The 24,009-nt window shown below is 40.5% G+C and overlaps 2 protein-coding genes across 7 annotated transcripts; one reads left to right on the plus strand and one right to left on the minus strand.

Moving 5' to 3' along the window:
* Positions 1-735: 735 nt before the first annotated feature.
* Positions 736-9,144, plus strand: si:ch211-114c12.5 (E3 ubiquitin-protein ligase TRIM39). Of its 3 annotated transcripts, none has more exons than XM_021618936.2 (10): positions 736-872; positions 1,335-1,434; positions 1,635-1,768; positions 1,914-1,994; positions 3,635-3,736; positions 4,030-4,155; positions 4,301-4,435; positions 5,030-5,081; positions 5,195-5,248; positions 5,674-9,144. In XM_021618936.2, the coding sequence occupies exons 2-10, from the start codon at positions 1,392-1,394 to the stop codon at positions 6,207-6,209; spliced, it is 1,263 nt and encodes a 420-aa protein (XP_021474611.2). In that variant the 5' UTR covers positions 736-872; positions 1,335-1,391; the 3' UTR covers positions 6,210-9,144. The 3 variants fall into 3 exon arrangements, with proteins under 3 accessions (XP_021474611.2, XP_090043145.1, XP_090043144.1); XM_090187019.1 differs by lacking the exon at positions 5,674-9,144 and adding an exon at positions 5,535-5,596 and having other exon boundaries at positions 761-872; XM_090187018.1 differs by lacking the exon at positions 1,335-1,434 and having other exon boundaries at positions 790-872.
* On the minus strand, positions 9,054-24,000 carry tp53 (tumor protein p53). Of its 4 annotated transcripts, none has more exons than XM_090185838.1 (12): positions 23,730-24,000; positions 23,016-23,078; positions 20,024-20,161; positions 19,720-19,765; positions 19,295-19,504; positions 15,430-15,616; positions 15,098-15,210; positions 11,193-11,302; positions 10,788-10,933; positions 10,498-10,595; positions 10,272-10,375; positions 9,054-10,094 (listed from the first exon to the last, which is right to left on the minus strand). In XM_090185838.1, exons 1-12 carry the CDS (start codon positions 23,783-23,785, stop codon positions 10,001-10,003), a joined length of 1,365 nt encoding a protein of 454 aa, XP_090041964.1. In that variant the 5' UTR covers positions 23,786-24,000; the 3' UTR covers positions 9,054-10,000.
* Between the last annotated feature and the right edge of the window lie 9 nt (positions 24,001-24,009).

Genomic DNA, 24,009 nt, shown 5'->3' on the forward strand with positions numbered 1-24,009 from the left:
ATGCCATCCCATTTGGTTTGGGATTAGTGGGACTATCATTTGATTTCAACAGGACAATGACCCAACACACCTCCAGGCTGTGTAAGGGCTATTTTAGCAAGAAGGGGAGTGATGGAGTGCTGCATCACATGACCTGGGTTCCACAATCCCCCGACCTCAACCAAATTGAGATGGTTTGGGATGAGTTGGACCGCAGAGTGAAGGAAAAGCAGCCAACAAGTGCTCAGCATATGTGGGAACTCCTTCAAGACTGTTGGAAAAGCACTCCAGGTGAAGCTGGTTGAGAGAATGCCAAGCGTGTGCAAAGCTGTCATCAAGGCAAAGGGTGGCTATTTGAAGAATCTCAAATATCAAATACACTTTGATTTGTTTAGCATTTTTTGGTTACTACATGATTCCATTTGTGTTATTTCATAGTTTTGATGTCTTCACTATTATTCTATGATGTATAAAATAGTAAAAAATAAAGAAAAACCTTTGAATGAGTAGGTGTTCTAAACTTTTGACCGGTAGTGCATATAAATCGAGTACATCATTTAGTAGATTTGAAGTGTCTAACAAAGTTCATTGACTTTCTTTCTCTGTCGTTATGTTAAATCATATGCAGTAATAAAAAAAAAAGAGCATCTCTACATTCAGGTAGATAGTAAAGGTATGATGCGTGATTTTGATCTGATGAAGGCTCGATCTGCTGGGATTGGGAATCCATAAAAAAGACCAAAGGTCGAGCTGATAGCAGCGTGACTCTCTGTCTGGGAGACTCAAGTCTCTCTGTACCAGAGGCTTTTGGTATTTTAGCTCTCTCTCACTGTAGTAGACGGAACACAACCTGGTCTCTGTCTCTTTCGCTCCTAGGCCAGGACCCTCACAGGGTAAGAGGTTTTTATCAGTTATATATATGTGCACTGCTTATATAAATTATTATGATTACCTATCCGTTTAATTAGTGTCAATTTAAACATGCTCGATGAAGTTGGACTTGTTTTGGTTATCTTTCAATCAGTCTTGTGTGACATTTTTTTCTTTGCGAGGTGAGTCCATGTGATTATTACCATTTCATACAGTTATAGTAAATGCAAAAAATAAAGTTTTCCTTATTTCGCAATGATAACCAATAGCATGTCCTGTTCCTTTTGCATGGATGATAGTTATACGGATCGATAGGATATGTGACTTTAATTGCCGCAGGTTTGCATATTGATTTGTGCTATTATTTGATAGCTCAGTGATAAAAGAAAATACCAATTCGCACACGCACTGCCAAACTGATCAGGCAGGCAACTGTGTTTGTGTTGAAGAGAGTACTAAGGCCTACTATGTGAATGTTGTTTCAGATTCTACACCAATAGCATAAAAAAAAGCACTAAAGTGGCTCTATAAACATCCAAAAAATGAGTATTCTCAAGAAGAGTATTCTCAAAGAGAAGAAGATCAGTAAGTTGTTTACTATTGCTGATTCAGCATTGTGACAGACTTCCTATGAGGCCTCTATATGATATGCAACCATGCCTGTAAGCCCCAGTAGCTGCATATGCACATAAGAAAAAAATCCCTATCAGACAGATTTCATTTTAACCCATGTAAAATGTGTGTAATCAATTGACAAAGTTTGGTTTTGTGTGCGTGTGTGTCAGAATTCGACGATGTCGAGGAGAGTGCAACGCAGAACAGCTCGATCGGGGCAGTACGATGGGAACTGCCAGAAGACCTACAGACTCACAACTCGGCACCTAAACTACAATTGAGCAGCAAACCATCCAGACAAAAGGTACAGGATGGACATTACAGTCAGAGGGAGAGAGGGAGAGAGAAAGAGAGAGAGATTGAGAATAAATTATATGGATAATGGCAGTGAAAGTGAGAGACAGTGAATTGACAGCTTGATTTTCTTTTTCCAATCTCTTTCCTTATAGGGCCTAAAGGACCTGCGTAGCCTGCAGGACTGTGTTAGATTCATCACACAGTGGAAACAACAGGTGGAGGTCGTCTGCAAGGTAGGCCTGAGACTAAATATTTAGGGTCTACAAGGTAGGCCTGAGACTAAATATATAAGGTCTGCAAGATAGGCTTGAGACAGAAGATCTGTCTGGGCTGGGCCTTAATGTATAAGGTTTGGTTAGGTAGGCCTGAGACTTAGGGACTGGGTCCCAAGTTGGGCCCAAATCCTTTGTTGTATGTATATTTGTATATTTCTTGATCGGTCTTAATTCGTATGTGTAGGAGTACTGAAACACTGTATGGGAGCCGGCATTCTGTTGTAGGGTAATGTAGATTGACAGTTGAAATCATCAGTTACCCCTAGGTATACACACGGTATACTGGTATGTATAACACCTTTTATAAACTGGATGGTTCGAGCCATGAATGTTGATTGGCTGACATCCGTGGTATATCAGACCGTATACCATGGGTATGACAAAACATTTATTTTTACTGCTCTAATTACGTTGGTAACCAGTTCATAAGATCAATAAGGTACCTCTGGGGTTTGTGATATATGGCCAATATACCACAGCTAAGGGCTGTATCCAGGCACTCCGCGTTGGGTTGTGCATAAGAACAGCCCTTAGCCGTGATATATTGGCCATATACCACACCTCCTCAGGCCTTATTGCTTAAATATACTGAGTAAATGACTCAAAAAGAGTGTCAATTAATCTCTGTTTTAAATGTAATTCTATTGAGTCCCGTTCTGACTAAAATGAGACAACTCAGCTTGATGTCTTAGTTTTTTATGGCTTAATAATGGAGTTTATTTCATGCTGTTAGAAAATTAATTTCCTGGTTATGGATTTGTCATCATGGTTTCCTGGTTGAGTTCTTTCTTTGTCTGCTTATGGATAGTAAATCACTTCACATCATTTGAAGAAACAAAATGAAATCACTAAATGAAATCACTAAAGGAAACCATGCTTTGTTTTGGATTTGATCATTTGAGCTAAATATTATGCATCATATTCTATCTACAGTGTATGCACTGTATGTCAGTACGGCATGTAGATTATAGAAGGTCATATGTCACCTTAATGAAAAACTACGACGGGATTTGAATCTGGGACAAGGAGATGTCGAAGTACAAAATCCCCCAAAACTAACTGATTAAATGGATCGCCCTTTATCTTAACCTTTATCCTGAGTCGTAATCCAGAATGGCCCTTGACAAGGAAATAGAGCCTTCACTGTGGTTGTTTTATGGGACTTTCATAAACGTTGCTCAGGGAGACTGTATGCCATAAATGCATGGATCACTGTGGTTGATAAAAAAAAACAGTATAATTCTTATGAAAGAACTTACCAGATACTGGATCTAAATTTGGTGGGGGAGATGCTACATCAGCTCATTTGGGACAGGAGTGGGTATGGTGGGCTGACATATGAATGGGAAGAAGCTTTGGGGCAAATTACAGAATGTCTTGCAAACCTTGCTTCAAATACTATTTGAAATCATTTAAAATACTTTATCTGTGCTTGATTGAGCGTGCCTGACTTAATGGACCAATAGAACAGTCACACAACTGTAAACACCACCCATCTAGACTCTAGGCAGGCTAGAGGAAACACTCAAATAGTATTTGAGTGTAAATTACAGTTTGGTGCTGTGTAAGTCAACTTGTTGTTGTGTGTTGTTCTGCAGCGCAGTAAGAATGTCAGAGTGGACCAGCAGAGCGAACAGAGTCTGGAACAGTGTCGTAAACTCATCCTCCAATGGGCAGAGGAGTTGAAGAGAGTGGACACAGTGAGTGGGTTACTAACAATATTCTCACAAATCTCATCTCGAGCTACTTGCATATTCATACTGTAAAATATGTATGGGGTTGACTTGGACATGACAGAAAAAGAGTGTGTGTGGGGGGGGGGGGGGGGGGGGTGATCTCCTATACTTTACTACGATGTGAATAAATCAAACCAGGATGATCAATTGAGCATCCATTAATCTTACTCATAACAATGATTTTTTTTCATTTATATGAGACACTGACACAAACACAATAATTGGCTATACTTCATATGTTTTACTCTGTCCCACAGAGTCCCTGGATACAGGAGAGAGGTGACCTCATTGACCTGGAGAAGAACAGGGAGGATCCTGAACCCTCCACACAGGCAGAGCAGAGGATCATGGAATGGGCTAAGGAGCTGCAGAGTGTCACAGAGGTGTGTGTGTTTTTGCCAGCCATAGACAACATTTCTGATTGACACATATCATTAGTATAGGTAGAGGCTGCCTAATCTAGGGTCAGAGTCAGTCTCAGTAAGAACAAATTAATTAATGAACCTTGCACTGTTTGTGTCCATTCAGAGATGTGGTCTGATGAGGGATGAGCTGACCCAGATGCTGAGACGGCTGGAGTTGAATAAGAAGAAGCTGGTGACTCTCCTCCCCTTCCTGGAGTTCATCACCTGGTCTCTACTGAAGGAACAGGACAGCAGCACGGTGAGGCACACAGCCCTAACCCTATGTTCAATCCTGACCCGAAACAAAACCCTAGTTTAATGTCCACATGCTAGTTCAACCCTATCCATAACCCTGCCACCCACACATTTCTCTCAAACTTTGTAGGATCCAGTCTTATTAAATATCTTTACTATTTCAAGCTATGATTGGTACTATTTAACTTTTTCAGATGCAAAACACACCATTTGAGTTAGGTTTCGATTCACCTAGAATATTGTCCTCGGATAACATTTTGTCAATCAAAAGGGGAGGACAGCTCCAGATAAAGTTCATATACGCAAGCAGTGATAAGGCAAGCCGCCTAATCAAAGGGGCTATAGGCCAGCCAATATAAATCGTTATCAGATCAGACAAATCATCAGCAATACTTCATGCTGACCTTTCTATTACCGACAGTTGAGTCAACAGTTTTGGAATGAAATACTACCCTCTAGAACTGCCCATTGGTATCAAAGTGCCCTCCTTTATTACTCCTGTTCATGCCCTCTAGCCGCTGCTCTCTTTCTCGATCATCCACATCCACTGGTATTGCCCCTAATTCTGACGCAACCCTTCTCTTTGCTTCTCCTATAGGGTATTATTCCCCAGCTATGGCTGGCTACGAAACAACGCACCTGGAAAACAGGTATGCCCCCCCCCCTAACATCCACATCTCTGTTTTCTGGCTGTGAATGTTTGAAAATGTATTTTTTATATTTGAATGTTATTGAGGTATCTTATCGTCTTCTGAATTGACAGAAACACCTAAGTACATCCCAAACTCAGTGTGGAACTGGATCTGCAGTGCTTCGGGTAATTATGCTTAATTTGCTGCATTTCATAATTCAGTACAGTGTTTTACCAACTCAGGTACTCCCAACAATGCGGGCCCGGAAAAGCACATCTGATTCTACTTGTCAACTAATAATCAAGCCCTTGACAAGTTGAATCAGGTGTTTTTGTCTGTGGCTACAACAAAAATGTGTGCTGTTGGGGTTCCTCGAGGACCGGAGTTGGGAAACCCTGCAGTAGAGTGACATGAAAATGTATTTAGATGGACTGATTTGATTTTATTTTTTTTCTTTTAACGCGATTACAGCCACACAGGTGGACACAGTGCTTTCAAAATAACAGAGGATAATAGAAAAAAAGGTTTGCACAAATCATTTCAATTGTGGGTCTTCTATTGCCCTGAAACTACACTAAAACCTCTCATCTCATGTTGTCCTCCTACGTAGTTGACATTAACTTGGACCCTATGACCAACCACCCATGGCTGCTGCTCTCAGACGACCATAAGAAGGTCCAGGAGGCTCACTGCACGACAGAGGCAGCCTTCAGCACACAGCGCTATGACTGCTGGCCCTGCGTCCTGGGCTGGGAGGGCCTGTCCTCTGGACGTCACTACTGGGAGGTTACCCTGGCCAACAACGGATACTGGAGGGTCGGTCTGACCACCGCCACATCCAAACGCCACGGTCGCTTCCCTATGACCCCCGCAGAAGGCTACTGGGCCCTGTGGCGCAGCACGAGGCAGTTCTACGCCTGCACCAAGACCGAGACCTCCTTGCCCATGGAGATGCTGCCCCGCAAGGTGGGCATCTTCCTTGACTACGAGGAGGGTCAAATCTCCTTCTACAATGCGGAGACCCGGGCACACATCTATACATTCACGGATAACTTCAAGGAGAAGCTGTATCCTCTGTTTGCTCCACTGGATGGACGCACCCTCATCACCATCTCATCGCCGAAGTATGTCACAGATGTCGACTAGACCCCCCATATCTAATCTTAGAACCTCAAACTCATGTGTGTCAGAAGAGCCTACCCTCTACCCATCATAGGGGCAGTTCCTGCTCGCACTGGACTAAAAAACGAACTCAATGAAGATTCTCAGGTTTAGGCTTAATCAGTGTGAGGGAAACAACCCTATGGTGTACAGCATCATTGATCCTGGAACCGTGACCTCAAAATATCTGTTAAGAGCCCTCCTATTGCCTCCATGGATGATACATCTAGTATCTATTTAGTGTCTAGTATCTATGAAGTATCTCTGAAGTATATATTTAGTATCTCTACTGAACAAAAATAAACACAACATGCAACTATTTCAAAGATTTTGCTGAGTTACAGTTCACATATGGAAATCAATCCATTTAAATAAATTCATTAGGCCCTAATCTATGGATGCAGGGGCGCAGCCATGGGGGAGCTAGGCCCAGCCAATCAGAATGAGATTTTCCGAGCCTCCCAAATGGCGCAGCAGTCTAAGGCACTGCATCGCAGTGCTAGCGTCGTCACTACAGATCCGGGTTCAATATCGGGCTGTGCCGCAGCCGGCCCGCGAGTCCCAAGACGCAGCGCACAATTGGCCCAGCATCATCCGGGTTAGGGGAGGGTTTGGCCAGCAGGGATGTCCTGGTCTCCATCGCGCTCTAGCGACTCCTGGGGCAGGGCGGGCGCATGCACGCTGACAGTCACTAGGTGTACGGTGTTTCCTCTGACACATTGGTGCGGCTGGCTTCTTTGTCAAGAAGCAGTGCGGCTTGCCAGTTCGTGTTACGGAGGACACATGGCTCTCGACCTTTGCCTCCCTCTCTCGAGTTCGTACGGGAGTTGCAGCGATGATCATGCTGTTTAAATCAGCTTCTTGATATGCCACACCTGTCAGGTGGTTGGATTATGTTGACAAATGATAAAATGCTCACTAACAGGGATGTTACCAAGTTCTTGCACAAAATAAGCTTTTTGTGCATATGGAACATTTCTGGGATCTTGTATTTCAGCTCATGAAACATGGGACCAACACTTGTTAATTTTTGTACACACAATATATACAGTGCCTTGCAAAAGTATTCGGCCCCCTTGAACTTTGTGATCTTTTGCCACATTTCAGGCTTCAAACATAAAGATATAAAACTGTATTTTTTTGTGAAGAATCCACAACAAGTGGGACACAATCAAAAACTGAAAAATTGGGCGTGCAAAATTATTCAGCCCCTTTACTTTCAGTGCAGCAAACTCTCTCCAGAAGTTCAGTGAGGATCTCTAAATGATCCAATGTTGACCTAAATGACTAATGATGATAAATACAATCCACCTGCGTGTAATCAAGTCTCTGTATAAATGCACCTGCACTGTGATAGTCTCAGAGGTCCGTTAAAAGCGCAGAGAGCATCATGAAGAACAAGGAACACACCAGGCAGGTCCGAGATACTGTTGTGAAGAAGTTTAAAGCCGGATTTGGATACAAAAAGATTTCCCAAGCTTTAAACATCCCAAGGAGCACTGTGCAAGCGATAATATTGAAATGGCAGGAGTATCAGACCACTGCAAATCTACCAAGACCTGGCCGTCCCTCTAAACTTTCAGCTCATACAAGGAGAAGACTGATCAGAGATGCAGCCAAGAGGCCCATGATCACTCTGGATGAACTGCAAAGATCTACAGCTGAGGTGGGAGACTCTGTCCATAGGACAACAATCAGTCGTATATTGCACAAATCTGGCCTTTATGGAAGAGTGGCAAGAAGAAAGCCATTTCTTAAAGATATCCATAAAAAGTGTCATTTAAAGTTTGCCACAAGCCACCTGGGAGACACACCAAACATGTGGAAGAAGGTGCTCTGGTCAGATGAAACCAAAATTGAACTTTTTGGCAACAATGCAAAACGTTATGTTTGGCGTAAAAGCAACACAGCTCATCACCCTGAACACACCATCCCCACTGTCAAACATGGTGGTGGCAGCATCATGGTTTGGGCCTGCATTTCTTCAGCAGGGACAGGGAAGATGGTTAAAATTGATGGGAAGATGGATGGAGCCAAATACAGGACCATTCTGGAAGAAAACCTGATGGAGTCTGCAAAAGACCTGAGACTGGGACGGAGATTTGTCTTCCAACAAGACAATGATCCAAAACATAAAGCAAAATCTACAATGGAATGGTTCAAAAATAAACATATCCAGGTGTTAGAATGGCCAAGTCAAAGTCCAGACCTGAATCCAATCGAGAATCTGTGGAAAGAACTGAAAACTGCTGTTCACAAATGCTCTCCATCCAACCTCAGAGCTCGAGCTGTTTTGCAAGGAGGAATGGGAAAAAATTTCACTCTCTCGATGTGCAAAACTGATAGAGACATACCCCAAGCGACTTACAGCTGTAATCGCAGCAAAAGGTGGCGCTACAAAGTATTAACTTAAGGGGGCTGAATAATTTTGCACGCCCAATTTTTCAGTTTTTGATTTGTTAAAAAAGTTTGAAATATCCAATAAATGTCATTCCACTTCATGATTGTGTCCCACTTGTTGTTGATTCTTCACAAAAAAATACAGTTTTATATCTTTATGTTTGAAGCCTGAAATGTGGCAAAAGGTCGCAAAGTTCAAGGGGGCCGAATACTTTCGCAAGGCACTGTATGAGGAATGAACAGAATTTCAGTTGGTTTAATAGCCATCAACATGAACTAAAATTGATCAAGCTTGGACCAATAACTTTTGTATGAAATATTTTCATCATAATAATGTAACGTGAGATGTATTGCCGATGCTTTTACATTCCATGCATGCTGTCACACTTACTAATAGAATCGGTTTATACAATAAATCACACAAAGCCAAACAATGAAAAGTTTATTTTTATTTTTATAATTTTATGAAAAAGTCCATGTATTTCTGTTGCAGTGTAATAAAGTGTTTGTTTGGTAGAAATTCTGGTGTGTATACTCTTCCTCTTAAACATTTTAAAGGGTACAAAATTACAAAAAATAATCAATAATTGGACCTTAAATACCCACCTAAGGCTGCAATTAACACTTTTTTTTACTATATTTCTGCTGTGTCTTACAAACTCCACCTGCACTTAAGAGACCTACAACAGCTTGCTAACATAAGGCTAGTAAGCTGCAAGCATCAACAGTTCACCGTACTTGCATTCCCTCAATCAATTGAAAGGAAGGTTTACTTGGCAGAACAGAAACTAAGCATAACGGGTTAATTCTCTCTCTCTCTCTGGTTGTTCCACCTCAAAAAGCACAAGAAAGAGAATTAACACTCACCATCTCAGATTGTTCTGAAATCAATTCTGTAGTTGGTAACAGATATGATTAGTATTCCTGAAACATTTTGTTGAAATATAATTTAATCTGAGAAATTAAGTTAATTGATTGCACCCAAATTGGCAATTTTAATAGGATTCAGATAACACAATATAGAGCACCATACTACTTGTCAAACAGAACTGAAACTGTATACTGGATGTTGGGGGTGGGTGTTTGACATTTATTTTGGGATTCATCATGTCTTACTCATTGGTAGGAAGAAGTTTTAGCCAAATCAGATGTTGGGTACTATATTTCTTAAATATTATCTGAATCCTATCAATTAAAAAATGGCCAGCTTGGGTGCAATCAATTAGCTTAATTTCTCCAAGATAAAATGTACATATCAACAAAATGTTTTAGGAATGCCAATCTTACCTGTTTCTAATTACAGAAACAATGTCAGAACAATCAGATGGTGGGTGTCATGGCTTGCTGAAATGACATGGAACGACTCGCTCTCCTTCTCAGTCAGAGTCGCTCTTCTCCTCCTTCACCAGTAGTTTCTTCCCTTTCTTTGGCCCCACTCCGAAGTCCCGTTTGGCAACTCTCTTGGTGAGGCTGTAGGGGATTTAATGTTTCATTTGAATAAGACTCGGAAAGGAAACAACACACACACACACACACACACACACACACGAGAGAGCCAAATGCACAAAAGGGAGAATTGTAATGTTGCATAAGGGAAAGAGAGCAGGAGAAAGCGAGGATATGTGTCAGAGAAGTGAGTGAACTCACCGTTTCTGACGGTATTTGTCAGCGTCGGCAACAGGCACCAACTCACTCAGTTCAAGACTGTCATTGAACTTCTTCAGCATCTCATATTTTTCCTTCCCTCGAATCTGGATGGGCAGATGAGCCCAGTTACACACAGTATACACAAACAGCCAACAGCAGACTAGTGACTAGGCATCTCTGAAGGGGACGGGACAAACTTCCATTGGTCTGTTCTCTGAGCAGTTACCTGAAGAGTGTAGATCTCATCGTCACTCACAGCAGGGGAGGACTTGGTCTTCTTACTGGCCCCAGGCTGAGGGGCAGGCAGGGAGGCCTCCTTCATAGCTTAGAAAAACACAAACATGACACACACGATGAGGAACTACTCACACTCAGAGTCATAGGTCAATGTCAACCTTTATCAGCCATCATACAACTTTAAAGTCCAATGTCCAAAGATCTGGCATCTTTCTTTTTGCCATTTTATGTTAATCCCAACCCCAAGACCACCGCTTTAAGATTGTCAGGATCAATTACCACGTTTGATTCCCTGGGCAGGCTTGGTCTTGGTCTCCAGGGTTGTCTCCTGCTGCTTCTTCAGGTTGATCTCCTCTGTCTTCCTGTCTCGACCAGGACAGGCACACACACGCACCTCAAAGGAGCGCCGACCCAGGAGCTGCCCCCTGCAGAACGGGAGAGGAAGTTCCCATCACTGTCATACTATGACAAGACATTAGTTGGGGGTCAACCCAGGACCAGGGTTGGGGTCAATTCTATTTTAATTCAGTCAAATGATACATTTTACTAATTAGAAAAGCAACAATGACTGAATGTAAATGGAACTGAGACAAAACCCTGCAGAGGAGAGACAGGCAGGTAGAGAAGACAAATTAAAGACAATCAATGGAGCAACAGTCTAAAATGGATTATTAGATGACTCACTCTTGTGTCTCCAGGGTGATGATGGTGAGGATGGGTCTGCGGTTCATCCCTCCCATACAGGAGCTGTTGCACATGAAGTTGTAGAGCACAGTGGTACACTCTGATCCCACCTGGGAAACCAGATAGAGAGACAGCTGTGACTGATGGACACCCCCAAACACACACTCCCCCATACAACACAAAACACATACAGTGTAAACATATACAGTGCTGTGAAAAAGTATTTGCCCCCTCTCTGATCCTCTCTACTTCTGCATATTTTTGAAGCGGAATGTTAAGCAGATCTTCAACCAAAACCTAATATTAGATAAAGGGAACCCGAATGAATAACACTTACATAAACAAATTTATGCAACACCCAATACCCTTGTGTGAAAAAGTAATTGCCCCCTTACACGCAACTGGTTGTGCCACCTTTAGCTACAATGACTCCAACCATACACTTCCTTTCGATGTTAACCAGTCGCTCACGTCACTGTGGAGGAATATTGGCCCACTCTTCCATGCAGAACTGCTTTAACTCAACGACATGTGGGTTTGCAAGCATGAACTGCTAGTTTCAAGTCCTACCACGACATCTGAATTGGGATTAGGACTGGAGACTTTGACTAGGCCATTCCAAAACTTTAAATGTGTTGCTTTTTAGCCATTTTCATGTCGACTTGATTGTGCGTTTTGGATCATGCATGACCCAGCTGCTCTTCAGCTCACAGACGGATGGACTGACATTCTCCTGTAGAATTCTCTGATACAGAGCAGAATTAATGGTTCATTCTATTATGGCAAGTTGTTGACCTTTGGTGTAAGGTTCTTACTGTGTAATGCAGTGTTTGGTTTTTGGCAGGCATAATGGGACACGTCTCGTCCAAAAAGTTACACTTTTGACTTATCTGTCAATCGAACATCCTTCCCAGAGTCTTGATGATCATCCAGGTGCTTTTTGGCAAACTTCAGTCACTTTTAAGGATGAATGCCATGTTGAAAGTCACTAAGCTGTTCAGTACTGGCAATTCTACTGCCAATGTTTGTCTAGCGATTGCATGGTGGTGTGCTCGATTTTATACACCTATCAGCAACGGGTGTGGCTGAAATAACAGAATCCACTCATTTGAAGGGGTGGCCACATACGTTTGCACACACACACACAGGATGTAACGTTTCACCGATACGCATCAGTCACCAGTTCAAATGTTAAATACACAAAGTGCAACCGATCCAAATGTAGCATGCATCGGTCAGAAAATCAATTAAAACGTTATCAATCATCGGTTCACAAAATGTATATGCTCATAACCTTTTATCTACCTTCCAAAAATACCTCTCATCCTTCGTAACAACTGACGCCTCCCCTATGGATGTAACTACGTTGACATTCATTGATCTACAAGTCATTTTGCATGCCGAACAACCCCAGGCAATATCTGTAGCCTAGCCAAACTGCGAGCTGCTTACTGGAGTGACCAATGAGAGGTAGGTGGCCTATTCCTGATCTTGCACATCTGCACGGCCCCTCCAGAACTCGAATGCATGCAAAAATGGCTTGCACAATATTAGGTTTTAGTTGAGTGTCAACTAGGGCTGTCGCGGTGACCGTATTACCGCCACACTGGCAGTCACGAGTCATGAAGGCTGTCAAATTTCACATGACCGATTAGTCGCAGTAATTAGGCTTCTCCAAGCTCTGATGCTGCGGATTGTCATTAGTAGCATACCAAACTCGCTAACTACCTGGTAATCAGCACTCTATTGTCCCTCTAATCACTCTGACATCAATGCAAATGTGATCAAAAACCTAAATCAAACTCTTCATGAGAGCCCATGAGCTCATGTTGCGCAACATTTCTATAGGCTAAGCAATTGAGCGAGAAAACAGGGTGATGGCCTCTACTAAATAGAGGAGGATTTCATCAGCTTTCTATAGGCTAGGCCTACTATATTTATTTCTTAACTTTCCTAATATTAAGCACATTGCTTATATTTACAACAGGAGGGTAGCCTACCTGGCTAGCATGAAAATCAACAACAGTAAAAGCGTCCTCCATTCACTATTTTAGTGCATAAATTACATGTATTTTTCACCTGCTTCAAGACAGGTGCATGATAAAGGTCCATTCTAAATCAAAACGAATTTCACATAAACTAAATAATATATGTAAAGATTAAATCAATAATAGTCTGATGGGTGACAATACTAGCCTATCACTTTTGAATTATATATGGAACATTCGTGCTTATGGCCTACTGCCGTGTGCGCATAGCTGCGCTTATAATATGAAGTAGCCTAATAGTCTGTTGATCTGTTGCGTCAGCCTCACTGAGTAAAAAAGTTGTTTGATGCTAGTGGTTCTATTAACTGTCCCAGACGATGTTTAGAATATTTATTTTGCACAGAATTGAATGTCAACTTCTGTACTATGGGGGATAGTAGATTGGCATAGGCTAGTGCTTTTGCTGTTCGTTAGGCCTACTCATCTTGTTGGCTGACGAAAAATAAATGTGGACGGTTCTTCCAATATCTTTAATATGCACCTCAGAATTGGATAAGGACGTGCGCAGTTAAGTCCCTGATGTGTCTGTCTTCACTTGTAGCCTGTGAAAAAGACCCGATCGTGTGAGAGAGACGTGTGAGTGAGGTGCTTCATTGCAGGCAGCACTCAGGGAGAAGGGCCACAAAAGGCATGGATTTTTTTTAGGGTGCATTATGGCCACACAAAGGGGATGCTGCCAGGGAAATCTGCTTCTCAAATTGTGAATGAGAGAGACAAAGTGTATACAGCCTGCGCAAAAAAAACAAAGCAGAGCTGATGCCTTTCAAGTGACTTTTTTTTTTTCATGCAGCCTTACAATGCATTAAAATCAAAACATATAGCCCAACGTTTGTAGAACTAAAGTTAAATTATTAACTAAATTAAGCATATAGGAATACATATTTATTTGTTAACCGCTCAATGAATGTGCACTTCCTCAAATCGTTTGGAGAAAATATTATTTATATTTTATTAATCTTTGTTCAATTGTATTCTTCATACAACAAAACAATGTCATGGAATTCTAAGCAAATATTGTCTGTTAAATGAACTAGTGTATTACAGCCATATGGCATAGCCAGAACAGGACGACTCAGAGTATGCTATTCTGTTCTTCTGAAATAGACTACATTTTCCTCATATCATGTTTCTTTAGACCCATCTAAAATAAATCATGGATTTATTGTGAAGGTGTAGGCTATATTACATAGATTTAGACTTTTTAAAGCTAAAAAAAAAAAAAAAAAGAAATAGGCGAATTTGTGAAAATGCTTTATCCAACATTTTGTGGTTGCGTGAGGCTTGGTGCTCATGGAATCAGTGATCTATTAAAAAAACACTCAAACTGGAAACAGAAGCAGGATCTGTCTTATTTCTGTTTGGATGATTTATAAAGCCAGGCACATTTAACATTTAGGCTATTGATTATAGACTTAATTAAGTTGGGGTTCACACGCTCCTAAATTATCTTAGACATTTAAGGCGAGGGGCATTTTCTCGTCTCCTCACTCCGCTGCTGCCTCCAACGCATTGTTCTCAACACCAATATGCTGGTTTACTTAACTATTTTGCACATAGCAACATATAAGAAACGGCTCACGGATGATTAAGTTCTAGAACCTAGGCCTTCCATTGAATGCGTTTGACACACCTGTCTTAAGAGTGACTGTGCCATCCCTGTGGCCTCCGCAATGGGATTAGTCCAGAGGCAGGTGCAAATCAGACGGGTGTCTTGTGCACCACGAAAAAATGTAATGACATTTGCAACTGCTTGACTAAAGAAATCTCGGTTGACCAACAGACCAAACAATCGTTCAATCAACTAAATGAGGTCAGCCCTAACTCACACAGACACAAACAGTAGTGTATGGGACCTACCTGAGGAGGCTCATAGGGGACGAGCACACTGTGTCTCAGAGTGTTACCATCCTCCATATACTCTGATCGCTGGTTCCCCTCAACTCTGACCAGGTGACCTCGCGGGGCAGGACCTAAGGCACAGAAAACACGAGTATTAAGCGACACACTGAGGATATCCTATTAGTCAAAACATTTGCGTTACTCATTCAATAGGCAACAAGTGTAAGTATAAAATGACGTTTAAACTCCTTTTATAGTGTGGACCCTCTATACTGCATCAAAGCACATTCTAGATCAATCTAACATGTTTTAGTATGGGTAAGAGTAGCCTTTCCCGCTGTGTTGTGTACCTTCATTGTTCTCGCTGGTGCTCTGGTGGTGAGGGCAGCGTCTCACCACGTCAGCCACGTCACTCAGCTTCTTATAGATGGCCAGGGCTCGTACCACTGCCCCAGGAGGAGGAGGGTGGTCCACCACGATCTGAACTGGACAAGTCTTCGCCAACTGGCAGAACAACTTGTTCAGGTCTGGCGAGTACTGGAGAGAGAAAGAGTTTGTTAAATCAAAAACAATACTTAGGTCTTAGTTTAACCTGTCAGCATTGTTCTAATCCCAGTGTGATAGATATTATGGCAACGACATACAAACTTCACCGTACAAAATTTGGTCACTGGATCCAAACTGTGTGCGTCCTCATCCAATTCCGAGGTGCATATTCTCAGATTCCAAGGTGCATATTGAAGATATTGGAAGAACTGTCAACATTTACTTTGTCAGCCAACAAGATGAGTAGGCCTAACGAACTTCTATTTTTCTGATAGTTTGATTGAACTCACAAAATTATCATGTAAACATGTCCAAAATTCACAAAGTAAATCTAATTCCCCATTGTTCTTGTCTGACTCTGCCATGAACATTTCCAAGTCCCCTTTGAAGCGTCAAACAGTAGAAAACGTAGTTATTTCTGAGCACTTGATTAGTTTAGATCTAATTAGTGAAGGAAATTTGACCATTACAAGTAGTTTGGACAAAAGAGGAATCTCTTTACCTTCTGTATAAAGTCCTCTTGATTCTTATCAACTGTATTAAAACTCAAGGCTGCTGTGACAGCCCAGCATCCTCCAAATAAACATCACTCCTCTCCTGATATACTCTTCAGATTATGAATGAGTCCAGGTTTAAATATTCTGTAGAGCGATCAAGCTGCTCCCCCAGTTCATATGGCCAGGACTGAAACCCCTCCCCCAGCCCTGCTTTGAGGCAAGTCAAGACATGTCCTCACAGGCAAACTTTACCATTGCAATTTAAACCTTATGCTTACTATGCTTTATTAAAGCATTCCAGTGAAAGTATTATGTTTACAACAGTACAATGTTAGGCGTTATTAATTACGTTTTTTTAGCAGCCACATTGCAAATGTACCATTATAAAGTAAATTATATAGCTCCCATCACATGTACAATGCCTGAATACAATGAGTTACATTGTACAAGTTTGATACCAACATCAGTAACATTGTTGCAAGTAGAAGACGTTTATGCTAATGTAACCATTTCAAATTAAACTTAATTTCATTTTAAGTCTTTTTCAGATTTTATTTCACAAAAACCCATAATCTCTTAAACACTGAACAAAAATCTAAATGCAACATGTAAAGTGTTGGTTCCATGAACTGAAATAAAAACAAAATGTTTTCCGAATGCACAAAAAGGTTCTCTCAAATGTTGTGCATAAATCAGTAATTTCTTCTTTGTCAAGATAATCCATCCACATGACAGGTGTGGCACATTAAGAAGCTAATTAAACAGCATAACAATTACGCAGGTGCACCTTGTGCTGGGAACAAAAATGCCACAAAACAATGTGCAGTTGTCACATAGATGTCCCAAGTTGAGGAAGCGTACAATTGGCATGCTGGCGGCAGGTATGTCCACTAGAGCGGTTGCCAGAGAATAAAATATAAATATAAATATATTTCTCTACCATAAGCCGCCTCCAACATTGTTTTAATTGAGTTTGTCAGTACATCCAACAGTCATCACAAACGCAGACCACGTTTACGGCGCTGTGTGGGCAAGCAGTTTAACGATGTGAACAGTGTGTGCAATGGTGGCAGTGGGGTTATGGTATGGGCAGGCAGGCAGGCATAAACTACGGACAACGACCACAATTTCATTTTATCGATGCCAATGTGAATGCCCAGAGATACCGTGACAAGATTCCACAAGCCACAATCAATAACCTGAGCAACTATGAAGGAGATATGTCGCGCTGCATAAGGCAAATGGTGGTCACACCAGATACTGACTGGTTTTCTGATCCACACCACTACTTAATTATTTATTTTTTTACATGCATCTGTGACCAGATACAAATCTGTATTTCCAGTCATGTGAATTCCATAGATTATGGCCTAATGAATTTATTTAAATTTACTGATTTCCTTATGAACTGTAACTCAAGAAAATCTTTGAAACGGTTGCGTTTATATTTTTGTTCAGTATATAATCGACATGCTATGTATGAGATACTTCCAACACCAGTAGGTAAGTTACTATTATAAAAAGACACATTAAGATCATTATGAGATATTGTAATATCAAGCCCACACCTTGTGTATACCGCCACATTAACATTTGTGAACACCATGATCACATCCCCAAAAACATGAATAAAACACTGGGTGTCTAGGTGCTAATAATTAAGAATAAGAGTGTAAAAAGAGAACATTTTACTGACCGGCAGTCAAACTGAGCGCAGGGCGGGGAGGTGCCGTGTTAGTTAAATCTCTTATAGCAAGGATGGGGTTGTTGAAATCATAAACAAACCCGTCGTGTCTTAGGACAATGCCTTGTGAATCAGTCTTAAAAGTCGACCAGATAGAGAAGGGCCACCATGAGACTTGTCTTAACATGTTGATGGGCCAAGTTGTTCAAAGATTTAGGTTAAATCTAGCAATTGATTTTACAATGACAACAGAAAAGGATGATCCTGCCATGTTCTTGTGTGACAAGGCTCCCTCTTCCTCTTTGAGACCTTCTGCTACACCGCACAGACAAAGGAGGACTGGACCTTATTTAGCTTTCCGCAGTGGCCCAGGTAATTTACTATGTCCATTCAACGGATGCTTAACTGGATGCGTTTGACTATATACTCGTCTGCAAATGTATGAATAGAATCTAGGACGACTAGGTGTCACAAAAAAAAAAAAAAGGACTACCTTGTTGACCAATGTTGAATGGAATGTTAGTTCTATTCAAAATGATCAACTCAAATGACAAAAACTACAGTGCTATACCGGTGCATTTCCATGTAAAAAAGCCCCATGAGCACTAACGTGAAGTCCATAGGAGCACATCGAATTGTGTCCAATGAATGCTAAGAGTCTGTTTGTTAGATATGAAGGCATATGTTCATTTCTCTAACATTTCCCGTCTGAAAAATTCAGAACAAGCCTGTGAAGGCTTTGATTTCTGGTAAAAACAGATGGAAAAGGGATCTTAGAAATACATAAACACAACGTTGAAGTGAAAAGACCCCTGACAACTAATATCAACGTTTATATTTAGTTTTGCTGAAATGTTTTGCCTTCTGTAGGTTTAAGAAATATTGCCTAGTGTCTTGTCATTCTGTTACCAAAAACTCCCATATTTTGAAGATATTTTCAAATCTCTCTCTCATGAGGGACAATGAAAGTTCACAGAAGTAACACGTAAAGTAAAACCAAATAATTAGTTACCGTTTCCACTAATAACAATTTAGTTTATGATTTATTAAGTGATTAAAATGCATCATTCTGTTAGCAAATTGGTAACAGAAAGACAAACCCTAGGGAATGCGCTTGTTTGTGTTGTGTAACTGGTTAGAATGACAAAACTAAAGCCCCCCCCCCCCCCCAAAATTTGTTTTTTTAAATGAACTGTTGATTGCAAAGTAGGCCTCTTGATGAATTGCCTATCAATTAGGTGGGCATTTGTTTTGCCACATACATGCATTACAGAATATTTTTTTCCCAGACATCAAAAGTTGTCTCCTGATGTGGTTTAAGCATTGTCGTGGACCAATGTTGTTCCTATGAAAAAGTGTGATTTTTTTGTGAAAACTTGAAAAAACTGAAAAAAGTCCTATTAATGATGTGAAAAAAATTAAATTAAAAATAAAATACTTTAAAGGCCCTAGATACATAGGTGAGGGTGTCAAATCCCTTTGACTTACTGTGCAAGTGACGGACTTGGCTGTGCTGGACTGGAGGAAACGTAGCTGGAACCCCAGGGCCCCGGGGTAGTCAGAGGTGGTTGGTACGGTGGAGGTAGGTGGCGAGCCAGTGTCCAGGGTAGAAATGGAGGGCTGGGGTGCAGGCTCCGTTGCAGACACCTCAAACAGACTCGGATCAAATTCCACCTGGAGGGGGGCCTCCATCATGAACTGCATGTAAGAGAAGTATGTTTTTCTTAATACAATGAATAGTATCAGAGCAATATTTAAAAAGAATGTTAGGTAAATAGTGCTCTGCAATGGAGACCAACATTTGTTTCCAGCACCAACGAAATTGTAACTTGAGACAACATTAAAATAACTGGCTAAATAGTACATAGAAATAACATGCACAAGGAAAAATTACTTGCTGCAGTGAAACGTACATTATCGTATCCCACCCAAGACTCGGTTTCAGGTGGTTGAACTGCCCTGATGAGCGAGAGAGAGAGAGAGACTTTAAAACAACCAAATGCAGACATTGATCATGCCACAATTCAACAGTTCAGATTGTCCAAACTTTGGAGCTGATGGTGATAGCAACAGCTGCTTTGCTTATGTCTACACTCACAAATGGTCATAACCCTGAGGATGGAGAGACAAAACTGAGGCAGAAACACTTGGAGGTAGAAACAAAACATATTTCAGTATCCGATTCATTCAATTGTAATACTGCACGTTTTTTCTTACACCAGGTTCAAATTCATTTTCCACAGGTCCTCGAAAGACTCCTGGCTGAGGGGAAGAGACACGTTCTCCGCCAGATCAGCCATGATGTTGTTCTCTAGCACCTCAAAGCAGCACGCAGGGAAGAAAAGCCAATCGGGGCTGAAAGGAGACAAGCAATTAGAAACATGCAATATGATAAGAATGAGATGAAATAAGCGTTACAGTATTTACTATCTAACGTTAAACAGGATAAAATACAAATTGCAAAGACATATCAAAATGCTTAGCTCGTAGTAATTAGAATGGTAGGGCTCAACATGCTAAGTGTGGTTCAAAACGTTGTCTTTCATACATAACAGGCTCACTTCCGTGTTATTGCCACGATGACTATGCAATAGCTAACAAACGTACATAATTTCAATACAATCTAACGTTAACTAGGTATAAAACAATGCCGACGTACAATCTCCCTTGCTAGATAACCCCCTTTCAAGTCAGTCTCATAGATCAAATAAGTAAGTACAGTCAGTGGCTACCTGAATGATGTATAACAAAACGCATAAGCCACAAACCAAGCAATGTTCTCTAGAAACTAGATTGCTCTGATCATTTGGTGGTGGTGGACTAAACTTACCTTCTCCGATCTGATTACCCCGACACTCCTGATTGCAGTGTTGCCGGTGAAGTGTTGCTAGCTAACTCGGTATGAAAATTCACATTTGTTATTGCCGGGGGTGTTAAATTTGCCAGCACAATATGTTTAGACTTTTCTTCCACGCTTTGGGGAATCCCCTAAATTTGACCTGTAATATGGGCGGAGTCAAATGGGTCATCCAGTCAAATCCAACCAACGAAAAGTAAATTAATTCAAATCAAGACTGCTCCGAGGGGATCGAAATATTTATAACATAATTTTAGTGATGTAAATTATAGTACACTTCAAATAAAATACCAAAGGAATATTTTCATGTTGTATGACCAAGTGTTGATGGGTGCGTTCCAGAAATAGTCTCCCAAGGAAAAAGGACAAGTTTGACATTCCAGATACATTGGAGTTGTCCCGCTAGCAGTGGTGTAAAAAAATACTTTAAAGTCCTGCTTAGGTCGTTTTTTGGGGTAGCTGTACTCTACTATGAATATGTTTGACAACTTTTACTTCACTACATTCCTAAAGAAAATTATGTACTTTTTACTCCATACATTTTCCCTGACACCCAAAAGTACTGAATGCTTAGCAGGACAGGAAAATGGTCTAATTCATAAGCTTATCAAGAGAACATCCCTGGTCACCCCTACTGCCTCTGATCTGGCGGACTCGCTACACGCATGCTTAGTTTTTAAATTATATCTGAGAGTTGGAGTGTGCCCCTTGATATTCGTAAATGAAAAAAAAAAAAAAAAAACTAGAAAATGTGTGCTTTGCTTAATAGAAGGAATTTGACAATATTTATACCTGTACTTTTGATACCTAAGTACATTTTACCAATTACATTTACTTTTGATACTTAAGTATATTTAAACCAAATAATTTCTCAAGTTGAATTTTACTGGGTGACTTTCACTTGAGTAAAAGTAAAGATACCTTAATAGAAAATGACTCAAGTATGAAAATTGGGTACTTTTTCCACCACTGCCCACTAATAGTGGGGGCTTTGCGCCCAAGGAATAGTGTAACACGGGCTGGTGTCTACATAAGGCCCAAGTTTTTATGGTACAGGGTGCAGATCCTCACCTTTGCACCACAGGATCATAACATTTAGCAATCTGTCAGCTCTCTCTCCATCTACAATGAAACCTGCAAAGTCATGAATAATCTGGAACGCACCCAAATGGCCTGTCCAGAGCTGATTATTACAAAAGTTACATAAAATTAAGAGAAGATGCTTTTATAGATTCAAATTAACAGAATACAAACCATTTACATGTCCACTTCACCGATATACACTCACCTTCATATGAACTTGGACAGTGAAGCTACATTTTTGTAACATTTGGCTCTATACTCCAGCATGTTGGATTTTCATAAATATCTGTTTTAGCACTTTATGTATATAGTCCCATCCGAGTGCCTTCATTTCTAAAACGGTAAATCAGATATGTTTGAAAATACCCTCAAATAAAAAGGTGACATTCTGTTCGGTTGCCTCCTATGAAACATTTTGATTTCAAAATGCTGGAGTAAAGAGCCATTTTAGCTTCACTTTCAAAACACAGGTGAGTATACATGCTGGATTGCAAACTTAAAAACACCAGAAAGAGTGGTGTGACGATTTCAGAGCCTCCATTTCATTACATTTACTGAAAAAGTAGATAGACGTTTAAGTGGATATTTCATCATTTTCTTGACCATCTCAAAGTCAATACAGGCTACATAGTTATAAAATCCAACTTTTCAAACAAACTTTTGATATAAATCAGATAAATATGTAGACAAATACTTTACAGGGAAAACAGAGATTCTCTGCACATCCCTTTCTGCTTCTCTACCACATGGGCACATACAATGGCTCTCTGTCACAGGCACATTCCGGACATGGTGAACAAGACTGACAAACAATACATAACGAACAAAACCAATAAATGCAAGTAAATAATACATACATAATTAATTCAAATAATTATTGTAGATAATAGGCAGAATCTACCACACACTTAAGTCAGATTAGTGAAGGCGCTGGAGGCAAATCGCTAAACTGGAGAAACAGGAAAAACTATCCACACACTTCAAGACAGATGCAAATTAATTTTAATAGTAGCTGAGCTTTCGGTCAGTCGACCTTTACCTTAAAGTAAATTCAAATAATTCATAAAATACTTTAAAAGCCTAAACACTAATGTATCAGTGTAAAATATATTTCTCAGATAGAAAATGGGACTAATTACATCAAAAACCTTCGAAACCATACGTTTAATTGAAATATGTATAAATTAACACAATTAAAATTGCTCGACTGCGTAGCGTGTTTATCGAATATATCAATGACAAACCTACTCCTGCAATTGAATCACCCACCTGTCATCGGTGATGCCTGGAAAAGTAGTAGAGAAAGAGGTCTCCGTGAGTGGGTTTGAAACTCTGGGGAGATGGAAAGATTGAGAGGTTGCATAGAGATCCATGATAAACAATAGTGAACAAAAGACGTAAAATTGCTCCTATAATTCTAACTGACTAAAAGCCCGGAAATGGAGGTTTGGTCTGGGTATAGTCAAATAGAAGGTCAAAACATCAGGAAAAGAGCATCATTGGTAACCAATTGTATTGCTTGAACCGTTTCGGAAGTAGAAATCAACCGTTTTTTAAAAAAGTAAAGGAACACCCTCACGAAGACCCCGTTATCTGTGAGGAAAATGTATAAACTTGAAGGATATTAGCCGATAGCCACCATGATTGAATGACAAATATAGGAAGAAAAAAAAATTGAGTAGTTGACGTGAAATGGAAAAGGAAAAAGCTATATACACGAGAGAGAAAAAAAGGAAAACTAATATAAATATAAACACTCACTCCAAAAGCAACTGTACAAAATTCACAAAGATACATCACCCACATAAAAAGTCAAGTCATCCCAGTGCTTTCAACTACAAGAAAACAGACTCAGTGATTCATTCAAATAACACACTGGTTTCAGTTTCATCAGTCCCATAGCAATGTGAAGAGTAAAATCCAGAAGGGAACAGGTCGAATCCAAAAACAGTAGGCTATATTTTGATATCTATCTCGACCTACTTATTTTCTCTTAAGTTGAAATCTGAAACATGACGAGTCACTGGAGAGCAGGCCATTTTTTCGTCATTTTTCGCGCTCTCCCTCTCTTCCTAACCACTAAAAAATGCATAATCAACTTCCGCCCTTCTTCTCTCCCACAGACTGGCATATATTCAAGACTCTTCTGCATGTGATCCTTTAACACTTTTTTTTATGCTTTATTTCTTGTGAATGACCTCTCCTTAGATTCATCGCTGTATGAATAAATGTTTCTATTCCAAGCCATCATCTCAAAGTTCTT

The sequence above is a fragment of the Oncorhynchus mykiss genome, chromosome 10, assembly GCF_057628025.1.
Source record: "Oncorhynchus mykiss isolate SJ-2025 chromosome 10, ASM5762802v1, whole genome shotgun sequence".
NCBI lineage: Eukaryota > Metazoa > Chordata > Actinopteri > Salmoniformes > Salmonidae > Oncorhynchus > Oncorhynchus mykiss.